This window comes from Anopheles arabiensis, chromosome 3 (assembly GCF_016920715.1).
Source record: "Anopheles arabiensis isolate DONGOLA chromosome 3, AaraD3, whole genome shotgun sequence".
Taxonomy (NCBI): domain Eukaryota; kingdom Metazoa; phylum Arthropoda; class Insecta; order Diptera; family Culicidae; genus Anopheles; species Anopheles arabiensis.
The window spans coordinates 71,663,986-71,679,521 of NC_053518.1; the positions used below are offsets into that span (position 1 = coordinate 71,663,986).

The following is a 15,536-nucleotide window of genomic DNA, read 5'->3' on the forward strand; positions in this document are numbered from 1 at the left end:
CTGATGTTTTATTGATTTTACTTCCATTCCATTGTGTCCAGGCTGGGCCGGTTGGGGGCCCGGCGAGCAATCTCCCATGAACGCACAGCCGAGCGAAATGAATACGGTCAACGCAAACGCAATCAACATAGCTCTATTATTCAGGTTAGATCATTTACTTGGCATTGCCGTCTACCAGAAAGTAAGTAAGTTCCATCAAAAGGTTCAATCACGAGCCGGGCAATTCTCCAACTGAATGGAGAGCAAGAAAACAAAGCCCTACCACGGTGGAATAATTATGCCATCAAATGGCTACAAAACGATGGTTTAATTAAAATCCTACCTTCCTACCCTGAGCTCTGAATTCGGAATCCAACACGAGCATTTGGCAATGGCTCATGCACCACACGTCCGAAAAGCGGGCGAATGGGGTTTGAGTTCAAAACCCAACCCTATCCCGCCCTCGGCGTGCGTGCTATCAGTGTAAAATTGCTCTGACAATCCCGGACCGGCACAGAAATAAGTAACAGCTGTGATACAAATTCGATGCTGCTCCTTTTGCTTTTGCCCATGTGCCCGGGCGACCATTGGCAGCAATGTAAGATGATTTGAGAGCCCCCAACCCAAAGGCCGGCTAGTTGCCAACCGGTACCGCAAGGGTGAGGATAACGATACGAAGTTCATCTTCTTCTTCAAGCCCTTCGGTGGACACCGAGTTACAGGTTAAGCACGTTGAGGTGATTTAACCGAGTAAATGCAATTTAAGTTTGTATGTAAAAAATCTATGTATGTAATTGTAAGTAAGAATTCGCAGAAAATATTTGATGTTTTTAAACGGATAGAAAGGGTTTCTCGCTTTATTCCAAGGCAGCTGTTCCTTCGATGACAGCTCTAAAAACTGTCAAAACATGCAACGTTCTGTCAAGTTGAAAAAGAAGTTCAGAGAAATGCTGGTAAAAATCAACCTAAAACATGCTTATCCAGCAACAAAGAACTTCTCAAATACTGCTTCACCCTAGTTCATACAATCCCAATCAAATTACCGACACACTAAGGGTTAACTTTTACCCTTTCCCATCCTAGACACTTACAAGCTACTAGCCTAGGCTCGCAGCCAACGAGCAACTACTCATATCGCCGGCAAGTTACACTTCGATTGCCGCCCACCTTTTAGCCACTCCGTGCTTATCCGCCGCACCCAAAACAGCTCCAGACAAAAGCGGATGCTCGGCCAGGCACTGCACAGCACCGAGCACCTCCACGGAGGACAAAAGTCAAAAGAGTAATTCATAACTTTGGCCCAAGTATGTTGCCCGACAACTCATCCCCCTCCGTCGGCCGTAGCGCTTTGCCTTCTGGGTTAGCTCAACGTAACTTTTACTACGAACGAGCCACACAGCTGGTGTGTCTTGCTATTGCTGCTGCTGCTACTACTGCTGATGTCGTGACGCCACTGCCGCTTCCCACAAAGCCGCCCGCAGCCGCGAGAAGTGGTTCATTTTAATTCCAAAATTTAATAAGATAATACGTTAAAATTAATAGCCCACCCGCAGCGAGTGGCTAGTGGCGCGCGCCTCCGTTCCAACAGGCTCGCTACTAAGGGGCACGCATTGCCGGCGACAGGCCGGAATCGGTTGGCTGGTTGGGATGACAATTTTTAACGCTCCAAACTGCCCACCCTTGCAAATTGCGAGCGGTGTGGGGAATGATTAATTATGCATCGTTTATTAAAAATCGGCTCATCTAAAACGGATGGTGAAAAACATCGCTCGAATGGAAGAAAAAGCCGTGTAATGGGTGGGAAAAGAATTTAAATGACACACAGAAAGCGTGTAGAACAAAAAAGGAAGCTCAGTCTGTGAAAAGGGATAACACCGTGCAAGCTCCTTCCAAAACATCTCGCGAAATGTTGTTCCGTCTGCTTCTTAATCCCATAACTCATTGCCACCAAACACGCCGTGGACGGCCGCCACACGTTGCTCTGTCAGCTCTGCTTGGGGTTTTGGATTAGGAGCGGAAACAAAAGCGACCGACAAAAAAACGCACACAGGCACACACACTAGGGATCAAGCGGTTTTTACTAATCGAAATCATTACAAGCAAAACTTTTTCCCACCTTTGCCACCTTCGAGTATGTTTGGGGAAGGAACAACATTTTGCGACCTGGTTTGTTCTGACATAATGGAGCGAAGAGGCTGTACATCGAAGCAGGCCAGCAGCAGCAGTCAGGGAATGTGATGGGAAAAAGTTTGCAGTTTCGATGGGAAAGTATCAACGGGAAGGAGGGGCGAGGGGAGAGGAAAACCGACGAGGAGAAAACACTGATCCAACACATCCAACCGGCAAAAGCGGCAGTGACAGGCCTTCGAGTTCGAGTTTGTTTTCTCTGCGTTACAGCTTAGAAATTGGCTTTTGCCACCTTTTGTGTGCCTGGGCTGCGCAAAGTACAATACCTGTGCCCGGGGATAAAGGTGTATACCGACCGAAAACCAACCGCCTTTCCCCACCATAGCTCCCCACTACCAACAAGCTACTACAGGTTAATTGCGTTTGTTTGTTTGTTTGACTTTTGGACTTTTCCGAGGTTCACTTTTGTTTATTGAATACCATTTTGATGCCATTAAGGTATTCGCTGGAAATTGCTTTCGGTTGGTTTTGTCTCGTCTCGGCCTCTTTCCTCCCGCAACTTCCCATTTGCCACCTGATTAAACGGTTTTCATTTACGGTGCTAAGCTTAAGCCAAGACAAGGGCAGACTTTTGAGATGGTAGAAGCCGAGTACTTTCGAACCAATGGACAGTATCGAATGTTGCAATTTAGCTCTGGCTTCTCGGGTGTAAGTGGTGGAATGATCATGTTTTTTTTTCTCTTTTTGAAAAGATGGGTCCTGCCCCGGGAAAATGCACCAAGAAGAAGTTTCACACGAGGGTACGAGTTTGTGGACGTTGCTTGGTGGAGCTAAGATAATAGTATTAATTTCACAATCACAAGCAAACGGCTCTGCTGTTTGGATTATCGTTACCATAATCGAGCAGCATTAAGATTAAATTGGGCGCCCTTTTTCAAATTGCTAAATCATGAGACAAATGAAGATGAGGGAGAAGTTTGCATTACAGTTTATTTTTTTATTGTGGTGTAGAAAACACATTCTTGCTTGCACGAAGCGATTAAATGAGTGTCTTTTTGCGATAAATTATTGAGGAGGCTTTGCAAATGTAATCAGGTATTTGCTTTTTATGTGAGTTTTAACGAGCAGCTAGGGAGGTGAACCGATGGCATTGCGGTAAGCACAGCGACTGACACAAGACGGGTCACTGATAGAATCTCACTCGAGAACGGTCACTCGTAAGTAGATGAAAAACTTTTCTATTAGGTTTGTTGGTGATAGTTTGCATTCACATTGGTTAACAAGGGCTTATTGAAACATTTTTACAAATAACATTTATACATTTATTGTACGCTTTACTCAAAAACTACTTGTCTGCAAATCAAGTGTCATTTTCATTGTCATCATCAACATCAGGCTACGTAATCTTTATTTTGTTGCTGCTCTAATAGTCACAAATTGTTTTGATTTGTGTTGCCTTTATGGTCATTTCTGCATTGATAAAATACTTTTTGTTTCAAATTAAACCCTTTTAGTGAACAAAACATTACCAATTATAGTATTAATTAAATAGCAATACGTATTAAAAATCAAACATCAACGCCTTACGGCACATTAATGTTAACGAGACCTAACACTTTTACCAATTCCACTTTTATTTCCAGAGAGTGTCTTCCACGCAGCTGCACACTGCCACTGCCTCTTGCTTTACCGTTTAATTAAGCTGCATGGTAAATGTGGGAGGGGAGAAAGGGTTAAACACTCGCAATAAAACCCGCACGCCCACAAAACGTAACCCACGATCCCAGCCCGTAATGTTTTGCCGTAATCGTCATCAAGCCGGACAACAAAAAAGGGGTTACGGACCGATCCCTCAGCCTCATAAAACATCACCTGGAACCTGTGAAAGCAAATGAGAGTTTTGAGAATCTTTTCCAGCTCACTTAAACCAGCCACCCCAACAGGAACTGCCCCATGAAGAAGTCAGTCCATCAAAAAGATTATCCTACCCTTTGGCTTTTCTGTGTGTGTTGAGTGTTTTTGCCTCTTCGAACGTGCCGACAACCGAAACACATCATCCACTGCTGCTGGTGGTTGTGCGAACAAGCACACACAAGGAGCAGGGCGCATTAGTGCATCGGGTTGGAATTTATGCGCCAACAAAGTCGGTCTCGTGAAGTGAAGTGGTGCAAAATGTTTTCCTCTCACTAAACCCCACTTGAAACAACTAAGCAAAACAAAAAAAACAGGAACAATTCTTCGTTATAGCAACTGAACGAAAATAAACGAATTCCGTAAATGGTGATGAAACCCCGATACGAAACGTGGAGCAAAAAAAAAACGCTTCATCTTTATCCTCCTTAACGGATCGCGGGTACAAAATGGCTGTCCGATTACTTTATTTCGCACCCTGGTGCTGCCCAATAATAAGCACATTTCTTTCACGGTGGGTAGTAGTGGGCAGTGCACTGTCAGCCAGCTAAATTTCCCTTCCCCCCCTCCCATGGAACCGCAACATGGTGCCGAAAACCGAAAAGCAACAGAACATATGCTAAACTGAAATCGCTTCCGCAAATGGGAGCATATCATTTAGTTTGTGTGTGCTGTTCCGTTGCTTTTGCTGTTCGTTTGTGCTACTGTCCTGGGAGATGTAAAGGAAAGAGGGGAGGGTTTGGGCCGGGATAATGGCAAATCACGAGGACACACTTGATTCTATCGGACGAAGCTGAGCTGGCCATGGCGCTCTCGAATCCAACGCTCTCGGCTGTCTTCTGGCGAATCTATGCAACACACACAATCTCTCGCTCTCTCTCTCTCCAGTCGCTACTCGTCGGTTGACTTTGAAACGGGAAGGGAAAGGAAGGATAGAAAAAAATAATACAGAAACGCTTGCAGGAACTACAGAACGACCCAGAAGTGGCCGCCCCAGTGGAAAGCGAGAAAGAAAATGGTGCAATTATTCGGTACGCTCCATTTAGCATATTAATAATCTACGTTTGGCACGAACGAAACACTCCGGGGCTATGGTGGACCATGAACTAGAAGGGCAAAGGGTTGGAGGGACTCGCGAGAGCGCGCGCGTGCATATTAGTGCACGAAGCGAAAACTGGCCCACAAAACCCATGTGGCCAGCAGCTAATGCATGCTGGTGCAAAACAGGGGAAGAAATCACCCCAAAGAAAGCAAAGAAACGAAGGAACAGTTAAGGGGAAATAAAAATTCTAGCCCATAAATATTCTGCACACCACACACATAGGAGCACACAAACACACGGCCACATTCCCGACCTAGCACACTTCACTACAGAGTCCCCACATCATCAGCACGTACGTGTGTGTGTTTGTGTGTGTTTGGGAAGGGAAAACGTTGGGGGAAAATTAAGTAAAATTCGTTCACTCCAGTCCAGTCAGCGCTTTTTCCCTGGTCCCCAGCTCCAACCCAAGCCATGGCACACAGAAGCCACAGATGGTGTCATTAAATTTGCACAAAAATACGAAGAAGAAGAAGAAGAAGAAGAAGAAGAAGAAGAACAAGAAGCAGGGATGGAAAACCCGTGCAAACAACCCAACCCCTCCTACGCTCTCGGGCAACACATTTTGCCAGCGCAAGGGAAAGCGCTTTTTTTCTTCGCTTCCCTGCTCCCCTGTTTTTTCAGTTGGGTTGGAGCCGTAGGAAAAAAGGAAGGAAGCGGTAATTTGCTCTAAATTTTTGCTTGTTTCTTAACCGAAAATCCACACAACACCAGGCACCAGATAAAGCGGGTGTCCGACGCGGGTGGCCGTTGTGTTTACGCGTTGATCTGCATCCCCTTTTTTTTGGCGTTTCTCTTTCACGCGCACACGCCTTTTGCATTGGCCACGTGACCGCGCAATCGTTGTGATGTAGTACTGTGCCTCTCCTTTTCTTATTGTGCCCCCCCCCCCCCCCCTGCCAAGTGGTTTTGTGGTTTGGACTGTTGGGTTGGGAAAAAGCGTGTCATGGCGGGTGGGAAGGGGAAAAACACAACAAAATTAAGAGTGGCTGGCCACCCCCCAGTGTCACTTGGGTTTGCTTTATCAATTGTAGCATAAAGAATCGTTACCCCACAGTGCTTGACTGGTTTGTAAGTTGCTTCCCTAGCTTCGGTTGCAGTATTGCAGCGAGAGTTGATGATGAAAGTGTACTCGAGAAACAAGCTACAACAGTGTGTTTGAGTGTCTTTGGCCGTGCAATGGATTGTGGCAGAGGCTGCTCTAAAAGTCTAAAGTGGAATAAAACTTATCCCACTTCGAAACCAGTGGAGTTTTGCAGTAGAGCAGATGTGTTTGCAAGATTTATTAAATCAAGCGCAAAACAAACCAGCCAGTCGGTGTGGATGGAGAATGGTTGCGTTGACAGGCACGCGTGCACGTGCCAGTGTTCGGGTGCAACACGCGCAATAGGGACATGGCGGCGGCTGCTGCTACTGCTGCTGCGGTATTCAAACCACTGGAAACATCAACCGGAACTTAAACTTTGCTTAAACTTTTAGTCACCATCACGACGACGATTACGACTCCTCCATTTCCCATTTCACTGATTCCCAACCCCTCTCTGCAGTGTAACATTACTCGACTGGCAGCATTTCAATAATTACATTCAAAAGCGAACATGGAACTGAAATGACACACACACACAATAGCGACCCACTCGTACGACTCGTAGCGATGTGCATTCCCACAATTTCTAACGGAGATAGCGCATCCCCCCCCCCCCCTTTTCTACCCTGCTGGCACGTACCGAGACACGTGTAGCAAGTGAAGGGGTTTTTTTGTTGGAAAAAGGGAGAAAAATTCGGTACATTCGGTACGATCCAAGCCCCAGCTCGTCCCACATATTGCTGTTTTGTGTGTCCTGGTATGATGCTGTCCTCTTGTTTTTGTTGTTGAATTCCATTTACCCAGACTGCCCCAACCCAAACCCATCCCAGAACCCTCCCGTCCCTCCAACAACATATCGGCAGCACTTCCTCCTGCTCCTCGAAATGGCAAGCAAGCCCAGTGAGTGGGTCGCTGCAAAACGGAGCTACGGACACAAATGTAACAACAGCGAAGCATCTCGCCCATTCGAACAATATACAAAACGGGAAAATAAAACCCAAAGTAAGACACACCCCACAAGCCAGCACAGCGACACAAAGTTTAATTTAAACTTATCACTCACGTGGGGATAGGTTTTGCAGCAGTTTTGCCGGCGCCAACACGGAACCGGTGTTGCTGCGACTTCGTGCGGTGGCCGGGTGCGCCCTGATCGACAGCATTCGGCACACAGGAATGACCCGCATCCTCCCCTGCCCCTCTGGCGTGGCTACGTAGTACGTGGCAAATTCATATGGATTGCGATTGTTTCGCATTTCGTTGTGGGCCAACATCCCGGCACACAACTCCACTGTGACACTGTCTGGATGGCTGTACCGTTGCTGGACAAAATTTGAGGTTTTGCAATGGTGGTTCTAAAAACGGACACAATCCGTTGGTTCATAATTAACTATAACTGGAGACCCCCCGTCTCGGACGCAAACAGCTCCTCACCACATTCATAATACAAGAGGGAGATGCTTCGTTTTCAATAAATTAATGACGTGTCGTCTACAGCTCCAGGAATCGGATTGCTCGAAATCGGTACGGTTGTGTTTGTGTGTGTGTATGTGTGTGTGTGTGGGAAAGGAAGGTTTTCGAACTTCACCTCACCCAAAAGGAAGGCAATAACAATCATTCATTTTACACCGGTTGCGGTTGTGCAGCTGGCCGTACAAAAATACCGCGCGTGCTTGCTCTCTCGCTCCCCTGAAAGGTGAAACCGAAACCAAAAACAGCCATTAATTACTGTGATGAAGCTTTCCACGTCTAGATTAAACCATTCGGGCAACCGCACCCGCCACCATTCGAATACACTCGCCACACGCGCCCGACTGTTAGTTAGTTTTAATGTTCGCTGCTCCGGTGCGAGGCCGTTGTAATGTAATAAATTAAATAAGAAATTAAATAGCGATGTTTTATGGCGTGTTAATTCACACCTGAGATTGTTAAAATTGCATTCGTTTGTTTTTTTGTTGATCTTAATTAGATACGTTGTGCTTTTTGGGAGTGATTTTTGTGGCCGCCTCACCGTTATTGGTCCTTTGAACCGGATTTTTAGATCGTTTTGAACGAGTGCGCCTAATGATATGCAATGCTGTGTAACATTCTGCGAGTGATGGTCCTTCGAGCCGAATTTTTAGTTCGTTTTGAACGAATACGCCTAAAGCTTTGCAATGATGTGTTACAATATGTGACGAATGGTCCTTCGAACCGGATTTTTCGATCGTTTTGAACGAATGCGCCTAAAGGTATGCAATTCTCGGTGACGCAGTAGTGAAATTAAATGGCAAAAGGTATGCACTAAGAGACAGTGAGTAAGAAGATTAAATGAAAAATAGATATTGTGATGCAATTCGACTGGGAGTTGGCGGTCCTGTGTGAAATGTTGCACGCAAAACTACCTACGATAAACTTTCCAGCCAATTTGTCCAACCAATTATAGGCCTTCTTTCTCGGCGCGCTACGCCCATTTTTGCCCTGCAAGTGCAAAACTACCTATCCTCGCTAGAAATTAGGGCTCACCCTTTTTTCTATCCTTTTCCATACCCAGAACGATCCCATTGTGATAATTTTTGCCCACCTCCCCCCTTCCTTCCCAAACTATGGCTTCATCTCGCTGCACGCAAGCACGCCCTGGACAAGTGAAGAAAACTTAGGACACCCGGGGCGTCCCAGAAGCAATTTCTTCGCCAAAAAATCACGTACATCCTGAACCAACCTGTGCTGGTTTTGAGGGGGCAGGTTTTCTCTGTCTCTGGTGTACATGGGACCCGGGTGCCATTTTTCGGGCTTCCAATTTTCTCTGCATGGCTGTGTCTTCCAGCGCTAACCCGACCCTGTCCACGGTCGGTGCACGAAAAGTGGAGTTTAATTACGATTATTAAATTTTCGCCATTCGGTTGGGAGGGAAGTGCACAGAAGCCACACACAGCGTGCTATCACGATCACGAAATGTGTGAGCAGCTGCGATTGCTTTCGTGGCGGAAATGAAAGAATAAAGGACGTACGCCGGCATACGACTCTATAGGATGAAGATGTTTGTATCGCACCAAGACGCGCGATCCATGTGGCAGCCCCTCCCGTTTTGCGCACGACACCAAGCGCACGCGTCCGCTCTCAACCAGCAGATCGTTTGTCTTCATTGTCGCATGGCGATACATACGAGATGGAGAAAAATTACCATCATCACTTCATCAAATCGCGACCGGCATTGGCGCCAACACCAGTTGGCGGCCTGTACGCTTTGCGCTTAAGTGATACGAAACGAAAAGCGAATTGTTTCGAGCGATTCAACGGGAATGGGATGTGAGCACGTAGAAGCTTCCGGCTGCACACATCGCGCTCGGCGTTCTCGCCAAATTATCGAAAAAAGATGGACTTTTATTGAATTTTTACTCCTTTTTTCAGGTTCGTTTCGTTTCGATTTGTACCACAAAAGATGTCTTGGATGTTTGCGAAGACCAAGTTGTTGCGAAAAATTGCTTTGAAGATACTCAAAGCGAACCCTGACAGCGCACTAACCAATTACTAACCTTCCAATTATCGTTCCTTTGCTGTTAACTTGCTACAGCTTTCCACCCAAGCAAATGATGTGCTGATTTGCATATGAAAGTTGTGAAAAATGATAAACGGGAAAAAAGAAACCACGACCATAAACAAATTTAACCCGACCAAGGTTGTGAAGATAAACATTTTCCTGCATCCCCCTTGAGAAACACACATCGCACTTACTCTAGCGGAAAAGTGAAGAAACTATCGTCTTTCAAACTTGCCACATAATTCTTCGACTCAACACAGGTACATACACAGACACACGCGCAGACCAATACGCTTCGCTCACTCACCTGTCTGTTGCCTTGGGCGTTTCCATTTTCCCCCTGGTACCGGGAAAAGTGTCTGCGGTGTTTGTTATTTTCGTACTCTTGTTGCATTTCTTTTTCTGTCTTTCTCTCCCCATTCCACCGGTACGATATTTACGGCTAACCTTTACCTAAACGGTTGGTCACAACTTAGTTGCGCACTTGTTTCTTTGCCTACCGTGCCCTCGCCTTGAACGGATGGTGGCCTGAACTTTTAGTGCACCGTACTTTTCGCTTCAAGTTTTCTTCCCCTATATCTGTTCCCAGGTAAGTTTTGCGCGTGTGTGTGCGGCATTTCCCATTTTCCGTGCCACTTTTCTGTGCCGGATAAAGTTTCTCACTCACTATCGCTCTGCCGATCATCGGTAGCATTAGGAGCCGCTCGCTGCCAGAGATGCACGCCATGCCGTAAGTGCAGCAGCAGCAGCGTGACTTGCGGGCGACGAACGCGACCGATATACTTAGCTCCCACAGGAGGCGATGCAATTGATGCTGGCATTAGTATTGATGTTTCACTCGTAAGTAGTTTTCTTGTCTTCGCTCTTCACTTTCTTTCGCTTGCTTTCAAGTTGCGCCCTTGTTTCTTCTTTTTTTTTTTGGAACCTCAAACCTCAAACCATCCTTTAATCTACGTTTGATCGAGATGATGATCATGAGACGTTTGCTTGACAGCTGTTCCAGTTTGCGGACAACTTTTCTGAACTGCAGAGACAGCGAGCTTCGGCAACTCGGACCACCTTTGGTTTGGTGTTGGTTCGACGAGCGGGAACTTTTTCGGTGAAAGTTTTTCCCCTGTGCCAATGCAGAACCAGGGCCGAAGCATCCGAAGGTATGTGTGTGTGTGTGTGGATGAAATGAAGTCATTTGCTCTTAATTGAATTCAGTTAGTTTCTTTTCTATCGTCACTGGTCTGTTTGTCATCAAAACACTATCAGCTTCGGATTCTCTGCGCACGGTGTGATGATAGATGCGAGAAAGATTAACACAACGTTTCGCAAACGTTAATATCGGTTGGCTTAGTGAACTTTTAGTCTGGTGGGATTCAGTTCTCCACCCATTTTACCGCTTGATTGTTAAAGTTTCGGTGCTGTTTTGGGAGTACATTTCAAGGATCGTAGTTTTCATCTGTGGATTTTCCGAAGAATTGAAAATGGCAGTTTGGCTCGGACTAGGGTTTGTATAGTTCAAAGTTATTTGGGTTCTGCTTGTAATATTCGTTCTTTTATTATTTTATGTGTTCTGTTTGACTGTCATAACTATACTTGTTAAAGATATTGATACTTTGCTTATCAGGCATTAAGAAATGACTAGTATAAAGCAATATAAACGACTTTCTCCTTCTTATAAGATGTGTTTCACATCTGGAAGTGATTTAACTTCTTAACATAATTTCGAAGATCGTAATACCGAAAGCAGAAAAAAAGAACAAAACTCTATCATGAGGATTTTTATAATGTACTATTTAAATCAACACGGTGATTGGGATATTCCGCTTAAATGCTTCGCTTTTTGGAGATCCTTTTTAAATCCAAGGGGCATATGTATAGAAACTGATGCAGAACATTTACCAGAGCTCTTTTTCAAAGAATGCATACTGGTCCAGGAACTGAATTGAACCCACACCCAGATAACAGAATTGGTGCTGAATCTACAACGGTCTTGGAACTCATCCTGAATCCATATCGGTCCTGGAATGATCTCGAACCTATACCAGTCCTGGATCTGTTCCTGCTTCTATACTAGTCCTGGAACAGATATTGAAATCATTCCAGTCCTTGAAATGATCTTGATCTTGACCCATATGATTAGTCCATGAACTGATAGGGCGTGAAACTTATATAGAATCTAAGGCAGATTCTGGAGCTGTTCTCCAACCCAACTGATTCTGAACCCATTCCACAAAGGCACTAAACGACTCCTAAACGGGATCTAAACGGTTCAAGCTCTCAGGTCAGAAGGAGTCCTAAAAGACTCCGTTTAGCAGACAGTATTTAACCGATGGGAAATTTTACCATTTTCATGAAAGAAGATCATTTCCATTTGAAACCATTTTAGCATTCTAACCGAATTCATTGTGTGATTTTTTACCAAAAATAACATAAATATAAATTAAACGATTGTTTACTAATTTAATTTGAATTTAAAATATTCAAATTCGATCTGACCACGTGGCTGTTGGTGGCCTTCCCGCTGTCCATCATTTTAGATCACTTTCACCCGTCCCGTCAAATTTGACAGCTGGCACCGTGTCAAACGCATCTAAAACAGCACTAACGAAGAAAATATTCGACCCAACTCAGGCTGCCAAGTGTTTTTATCAGCTTGTGCAGCATTTCCCGGTTCCCTTTTGGTCTTTCACGCAAGGTATTTTCACTGTCCGTGCTTTTTCTTCACGCTTCCCCTCCACTCTCACCCAATCCATGTGACCCGGGAACGGCCGGACGTTTTGGCCATCCGTAAACCGATTCCGTTCTTACGTAATTTTACTGCCGCACCGGGAGTGAACGTTGTTTTGATTGTGTGATCATCCCGTTTTCTCTCCACTCCTCCCCCTTTCAGCTTTAGTGCTGCTGCTACTGGTGCCCCATCGAACCATGTCGGGTGTTTTCCGCATTGGAGTTCGCCTGGTGAAGGGTACGCCGGGGGCAGGGTCCCCGGCAACGCCGCTCTTCATCGCGGCGCGCAACATCTCCGGCAAGACGCTGCGCGGCTCGAAGCTGAGCAAGCCGAAACCGTTCCCGTACTTGGAGAAGCAATACACTGCCTGGAATGCGTGCATGGACGTGCTGCGCAAGAACACGACCAGCCGGTTCGACGAGAACACGAAGGTGTGCGGGTTGGAAATACGCAGCAACAAATGGCAACACCAATCGCAATGAACTGTCCTCCGTCTGTGCTTCCGTTTTAGGTCGTAGTGGTTGATGGCCCGATCGCGGCAGGAAAATCCGCCTTCGCCAAGGAGCTCGCCGCGGAGCTGGAGATGAAATACTTCCCGGAGGTGACGATGGACAACTACTACATCAACCCGTACGGGTACGATATGCGCCAGCTCGATGCCAAGCTGCCCGCCACCATGCAGAGCTTCGACGTGACGAAATTTCATCAAAATCCGACCCACCGCAACGCGGCCTCCTTCCAGGTGCGCATGCTGGTGGAGCGCTTCTCGCAGTACGCGGACGCGCTGGCCCATCTGTTCAGTACGGGCGAGGGCGTGGTGCTGGACCGCAGCGTCTACTCGGACTTCGTCTTTCTCGAGGCGATGTTCCGCAACGGGTACGTTTCCAAGGGTGCCCGTTCGGTGTACTACGATCTAGTGAAGAACACGTTCTGCGACCTGATGAAGCCGCACCTGGTCATCTATCTGGACGTGCCGGTGGACGTGGTGAAGCAGCGCATCAAGAAGCGGGCCAACCCGGCCGAGGTCAGCTCGAAGGCCCTGACCGACCAGTATCTGAAGGACATCGAGACGATTTACAAGCAGCAGTATCTGAAGGACATCAGCACACACGCCGAGCTGCTGATCTACGACTGGTCGGACTACGGTGAGACGGAGGTGGTGGTGGAGGACATCGAGCGCATCGATTTCGACCGGTTCGACAAGGACGACCCGAAGATGCGCGACTGGGTGATGGAGAACGAGGAGGACTGGACCGAGGCCCGCTGCCGGTACATGAACAAGCCGGACCTGATGAACTCGCTGAACGTGCCGCGGTTCGACGTACCCGAGCTGACCGTGTCGCCGGACGACTTCAAGGCGTGGTACGACGTCTGGTACTCGGCCCCTGGCATGCAGTTCCGCAAGGGCTACAACGAGGAGTGCGGCGACACCGGCATCCTCACCAAGATGAAGGCCGACTTCCGCAACACGCTGTAAGATACTTGCAACAATACCCGGGCACCATAATTTCCTGTGAGAGGAGTCGCAGTGTAATAAACTAAATTGTTAACTTAACACCCTCAGTCGTGTATTTGCTTGTTTATTTGAAAGTTAGCAGGATTCTTGCATCTGGCGTCGTTCGAAGTATCGTTGCCGGGCCGCCTCAAACACATCGCCAACGGTTCGCTTCTTCCAAATGTCGATCGGCGGCGGTTTTGGCTTTTTTGCCGCCGGTTCTTCCTCCGCCGTGTTCTCCTCTTTCACTGATTCCTGGGCTCCTTCAACCGGCACGGTGGGTGCGCTTGCTGCATGTCCGTTCGTTTCCTTTTCTCCCTCAACAGGCTCACCCTTTGGTTGATCCTTTTCCTGCTCGCCTTCCGAATCCTCGCTGCTACTGTCCGAATCGATGCTAAAATCTGAATCCGCATCCAAATTCGACTGCAAATGTGTCCTCTCCTTGGGCTCGTTACTTTCCGCCGCGGCCTCGTTTTCATCATCCGACACCCGCTTACGATATTTCCTTTCCCGCTGTGAGGACGCCTTGGGACGCTCCTGCTTTTCCACCTTCTCCGGGGACTCTTTTTCACGCTCTTCCACCGCTTCCTTCACCTCTCCCGCTTTTGTGTCCACCTTGCCCTCCTTCTCCTCCTTCTCATCATCACCTTTCTCCTCGTGCTTGGTCTTCTGCTGGTAAATGTGACGATAAAACCCGCCCAAATCGGACTGCTTCGTAACGTCCCCGATCGTCTCCAGGTACTCTTCGCGCTTTTCCTGCTCCTCCAGCTTCTTCATCTCCTCCAGCTTGGCACGGTACGCGGACGTGACGAACGATTCCTTGTCCTTAAACTTTTCCCCCTCCGCGTCGCGCTCCTTCTGGACCTGCCGCTCGATCCGGCGCTCCTGTTCCTTCTTCCGCCGCTCGGCCGTCTCCATCAGCTTGCCGATGTACTTCGGTTTCCGGTCCACCGCCAGCTCCTTTCCCTGGGTGGCCGTCTTTTCCCGCTGCTCCACCATATCGTCGTACAGCTCGTCGTACTGATAGATCGTCGGGTCTTCCTCGATCGCTTTCTGCTGCGCGGCCTGTGCCTGGCGTTTCTGGTTGGCGCCCAGCTCGATCTTCACCTTGCTCGTGCCGGCCTCGTCCGAGTCGGAGTCACTGGCGAAGGCGGCATGCTTTTTCACCGGACCGGCATCGGCGGCACGATCAATTAAACCGTATCTGAAGGGGAGGAATTGCAAGATTACATCGAATTTGTGAAGTAAATCAAGAGAAACTTACTTTTTGGACATCGTGGAATGATGCTCGCGCGGAACGAATGTAAACAAACGGCGGCAAACAAACTGGATGAGTCTGGTCGACCACAAGGACAATTAATGTGGCAGCGGGAATGATTGAGATAATTTAAAATAATTTATTTATTCGAAACATTTTGAAAACAACGGAAAATTTAGCAGAAAACTGGAGGCATTATTCGCATTCTTTTAGCTTAAGCGTGTTCTGAATCTGTTTTTCTATTTTCTGTAATCTTGTAATCTTTTTTATTTAATTTTATAAAACGATTTGCTCATGAACGCGCTCCCACTTTTAGCCTCCGCTGTCAACGAGCTGCTCGATTC

At 47.2% G+C, this 15,536-nt stretch overlaps 2 protein-coding genes and 1 long non-coding RNA gene across 4 annotated transcripts; 2 read left to right on the top strand and 1 right to left on the bottom strand.

Moving 5' to 3' along the window:
• The first annotated feature begins 10,226 nt into the window (after nucleotides 1-10,226).
• On the top strand, nucleotides 10,227-10,846 carry LOC120905025. The gene is made up of 3 exons (XR_005739852.1): nucleotides 10,227-10,309; nucleotides 10,412-10,560; nucleotides 10,686-10,846. It is a non-coding gene; the product is annotated as an uncharacterized LOC120905025 (long non-coding RNA).
• A 1,424-nt stretch (nucleotides 10,847-12,270) lies between these two features.
• On the top strand, nucleotides 12,271-13,994 carry LOC120901682 (NADH dehydrogenase [ubiquinone] 1 alpha subcomplex subunit 10, mitochondrial). 2 transcript variants are annotated; one of them, XM_040309824.1, is made up of 3 exons: nucleotides 12,271-12,406; nucleotides 12,602-12,870; nucleotides 12,951-13,994. In XM_040309824.1, exons 2-3 carry the CDS (start codon nucleotides 12,637-12,639, stop codon nucleotides 13,914-13,916), a joined length of 1,200 nt encoding a protein of 399 aa, XP_040165758.1. In that variant the 5' UTR covers nucleotides 12,271-12,406; nucleotides 12,602-12,636; the 3' UTR covers nucleotides 13,917-13,994. The 2 variants fall into 2 exon arrangements, with proteins under 2 accessions (XP_040165758.1, XP_040165759.1); XM_040309825.1 differs by lacking the exon at nucleotides 12,271-12,406 and adding an exon at nucleotides 12,500-12,519.
• LOC120901683 (nuclear speckle splicing regulatory protein 1) lies at nucleotides 13,983-15,299 on the bottom strand. Its single transcript, XM_040309826.1, has 2 exons — nucleotides 15,199-15,299; nucleotides 13,983-15,138 (listed from the first exon to the last, which is right to left on the bottom strand). The coding sequence occupies exons 1-2, from the start codon at nucleotides 15,207-15,209 to the stop codon at nucleotides 14,031-14,033; spliced, it is 1,119 nt and encodes a 372-aa protein (XP_040165760.1). The 5' UTR covers nucleotides 15,210-15,299; the 3' UTR covers nucleotides 13,983-14,030.
• Between the last annotated feature and the right edge of the window lie 237 nt (nucleotides 15,300-15,536).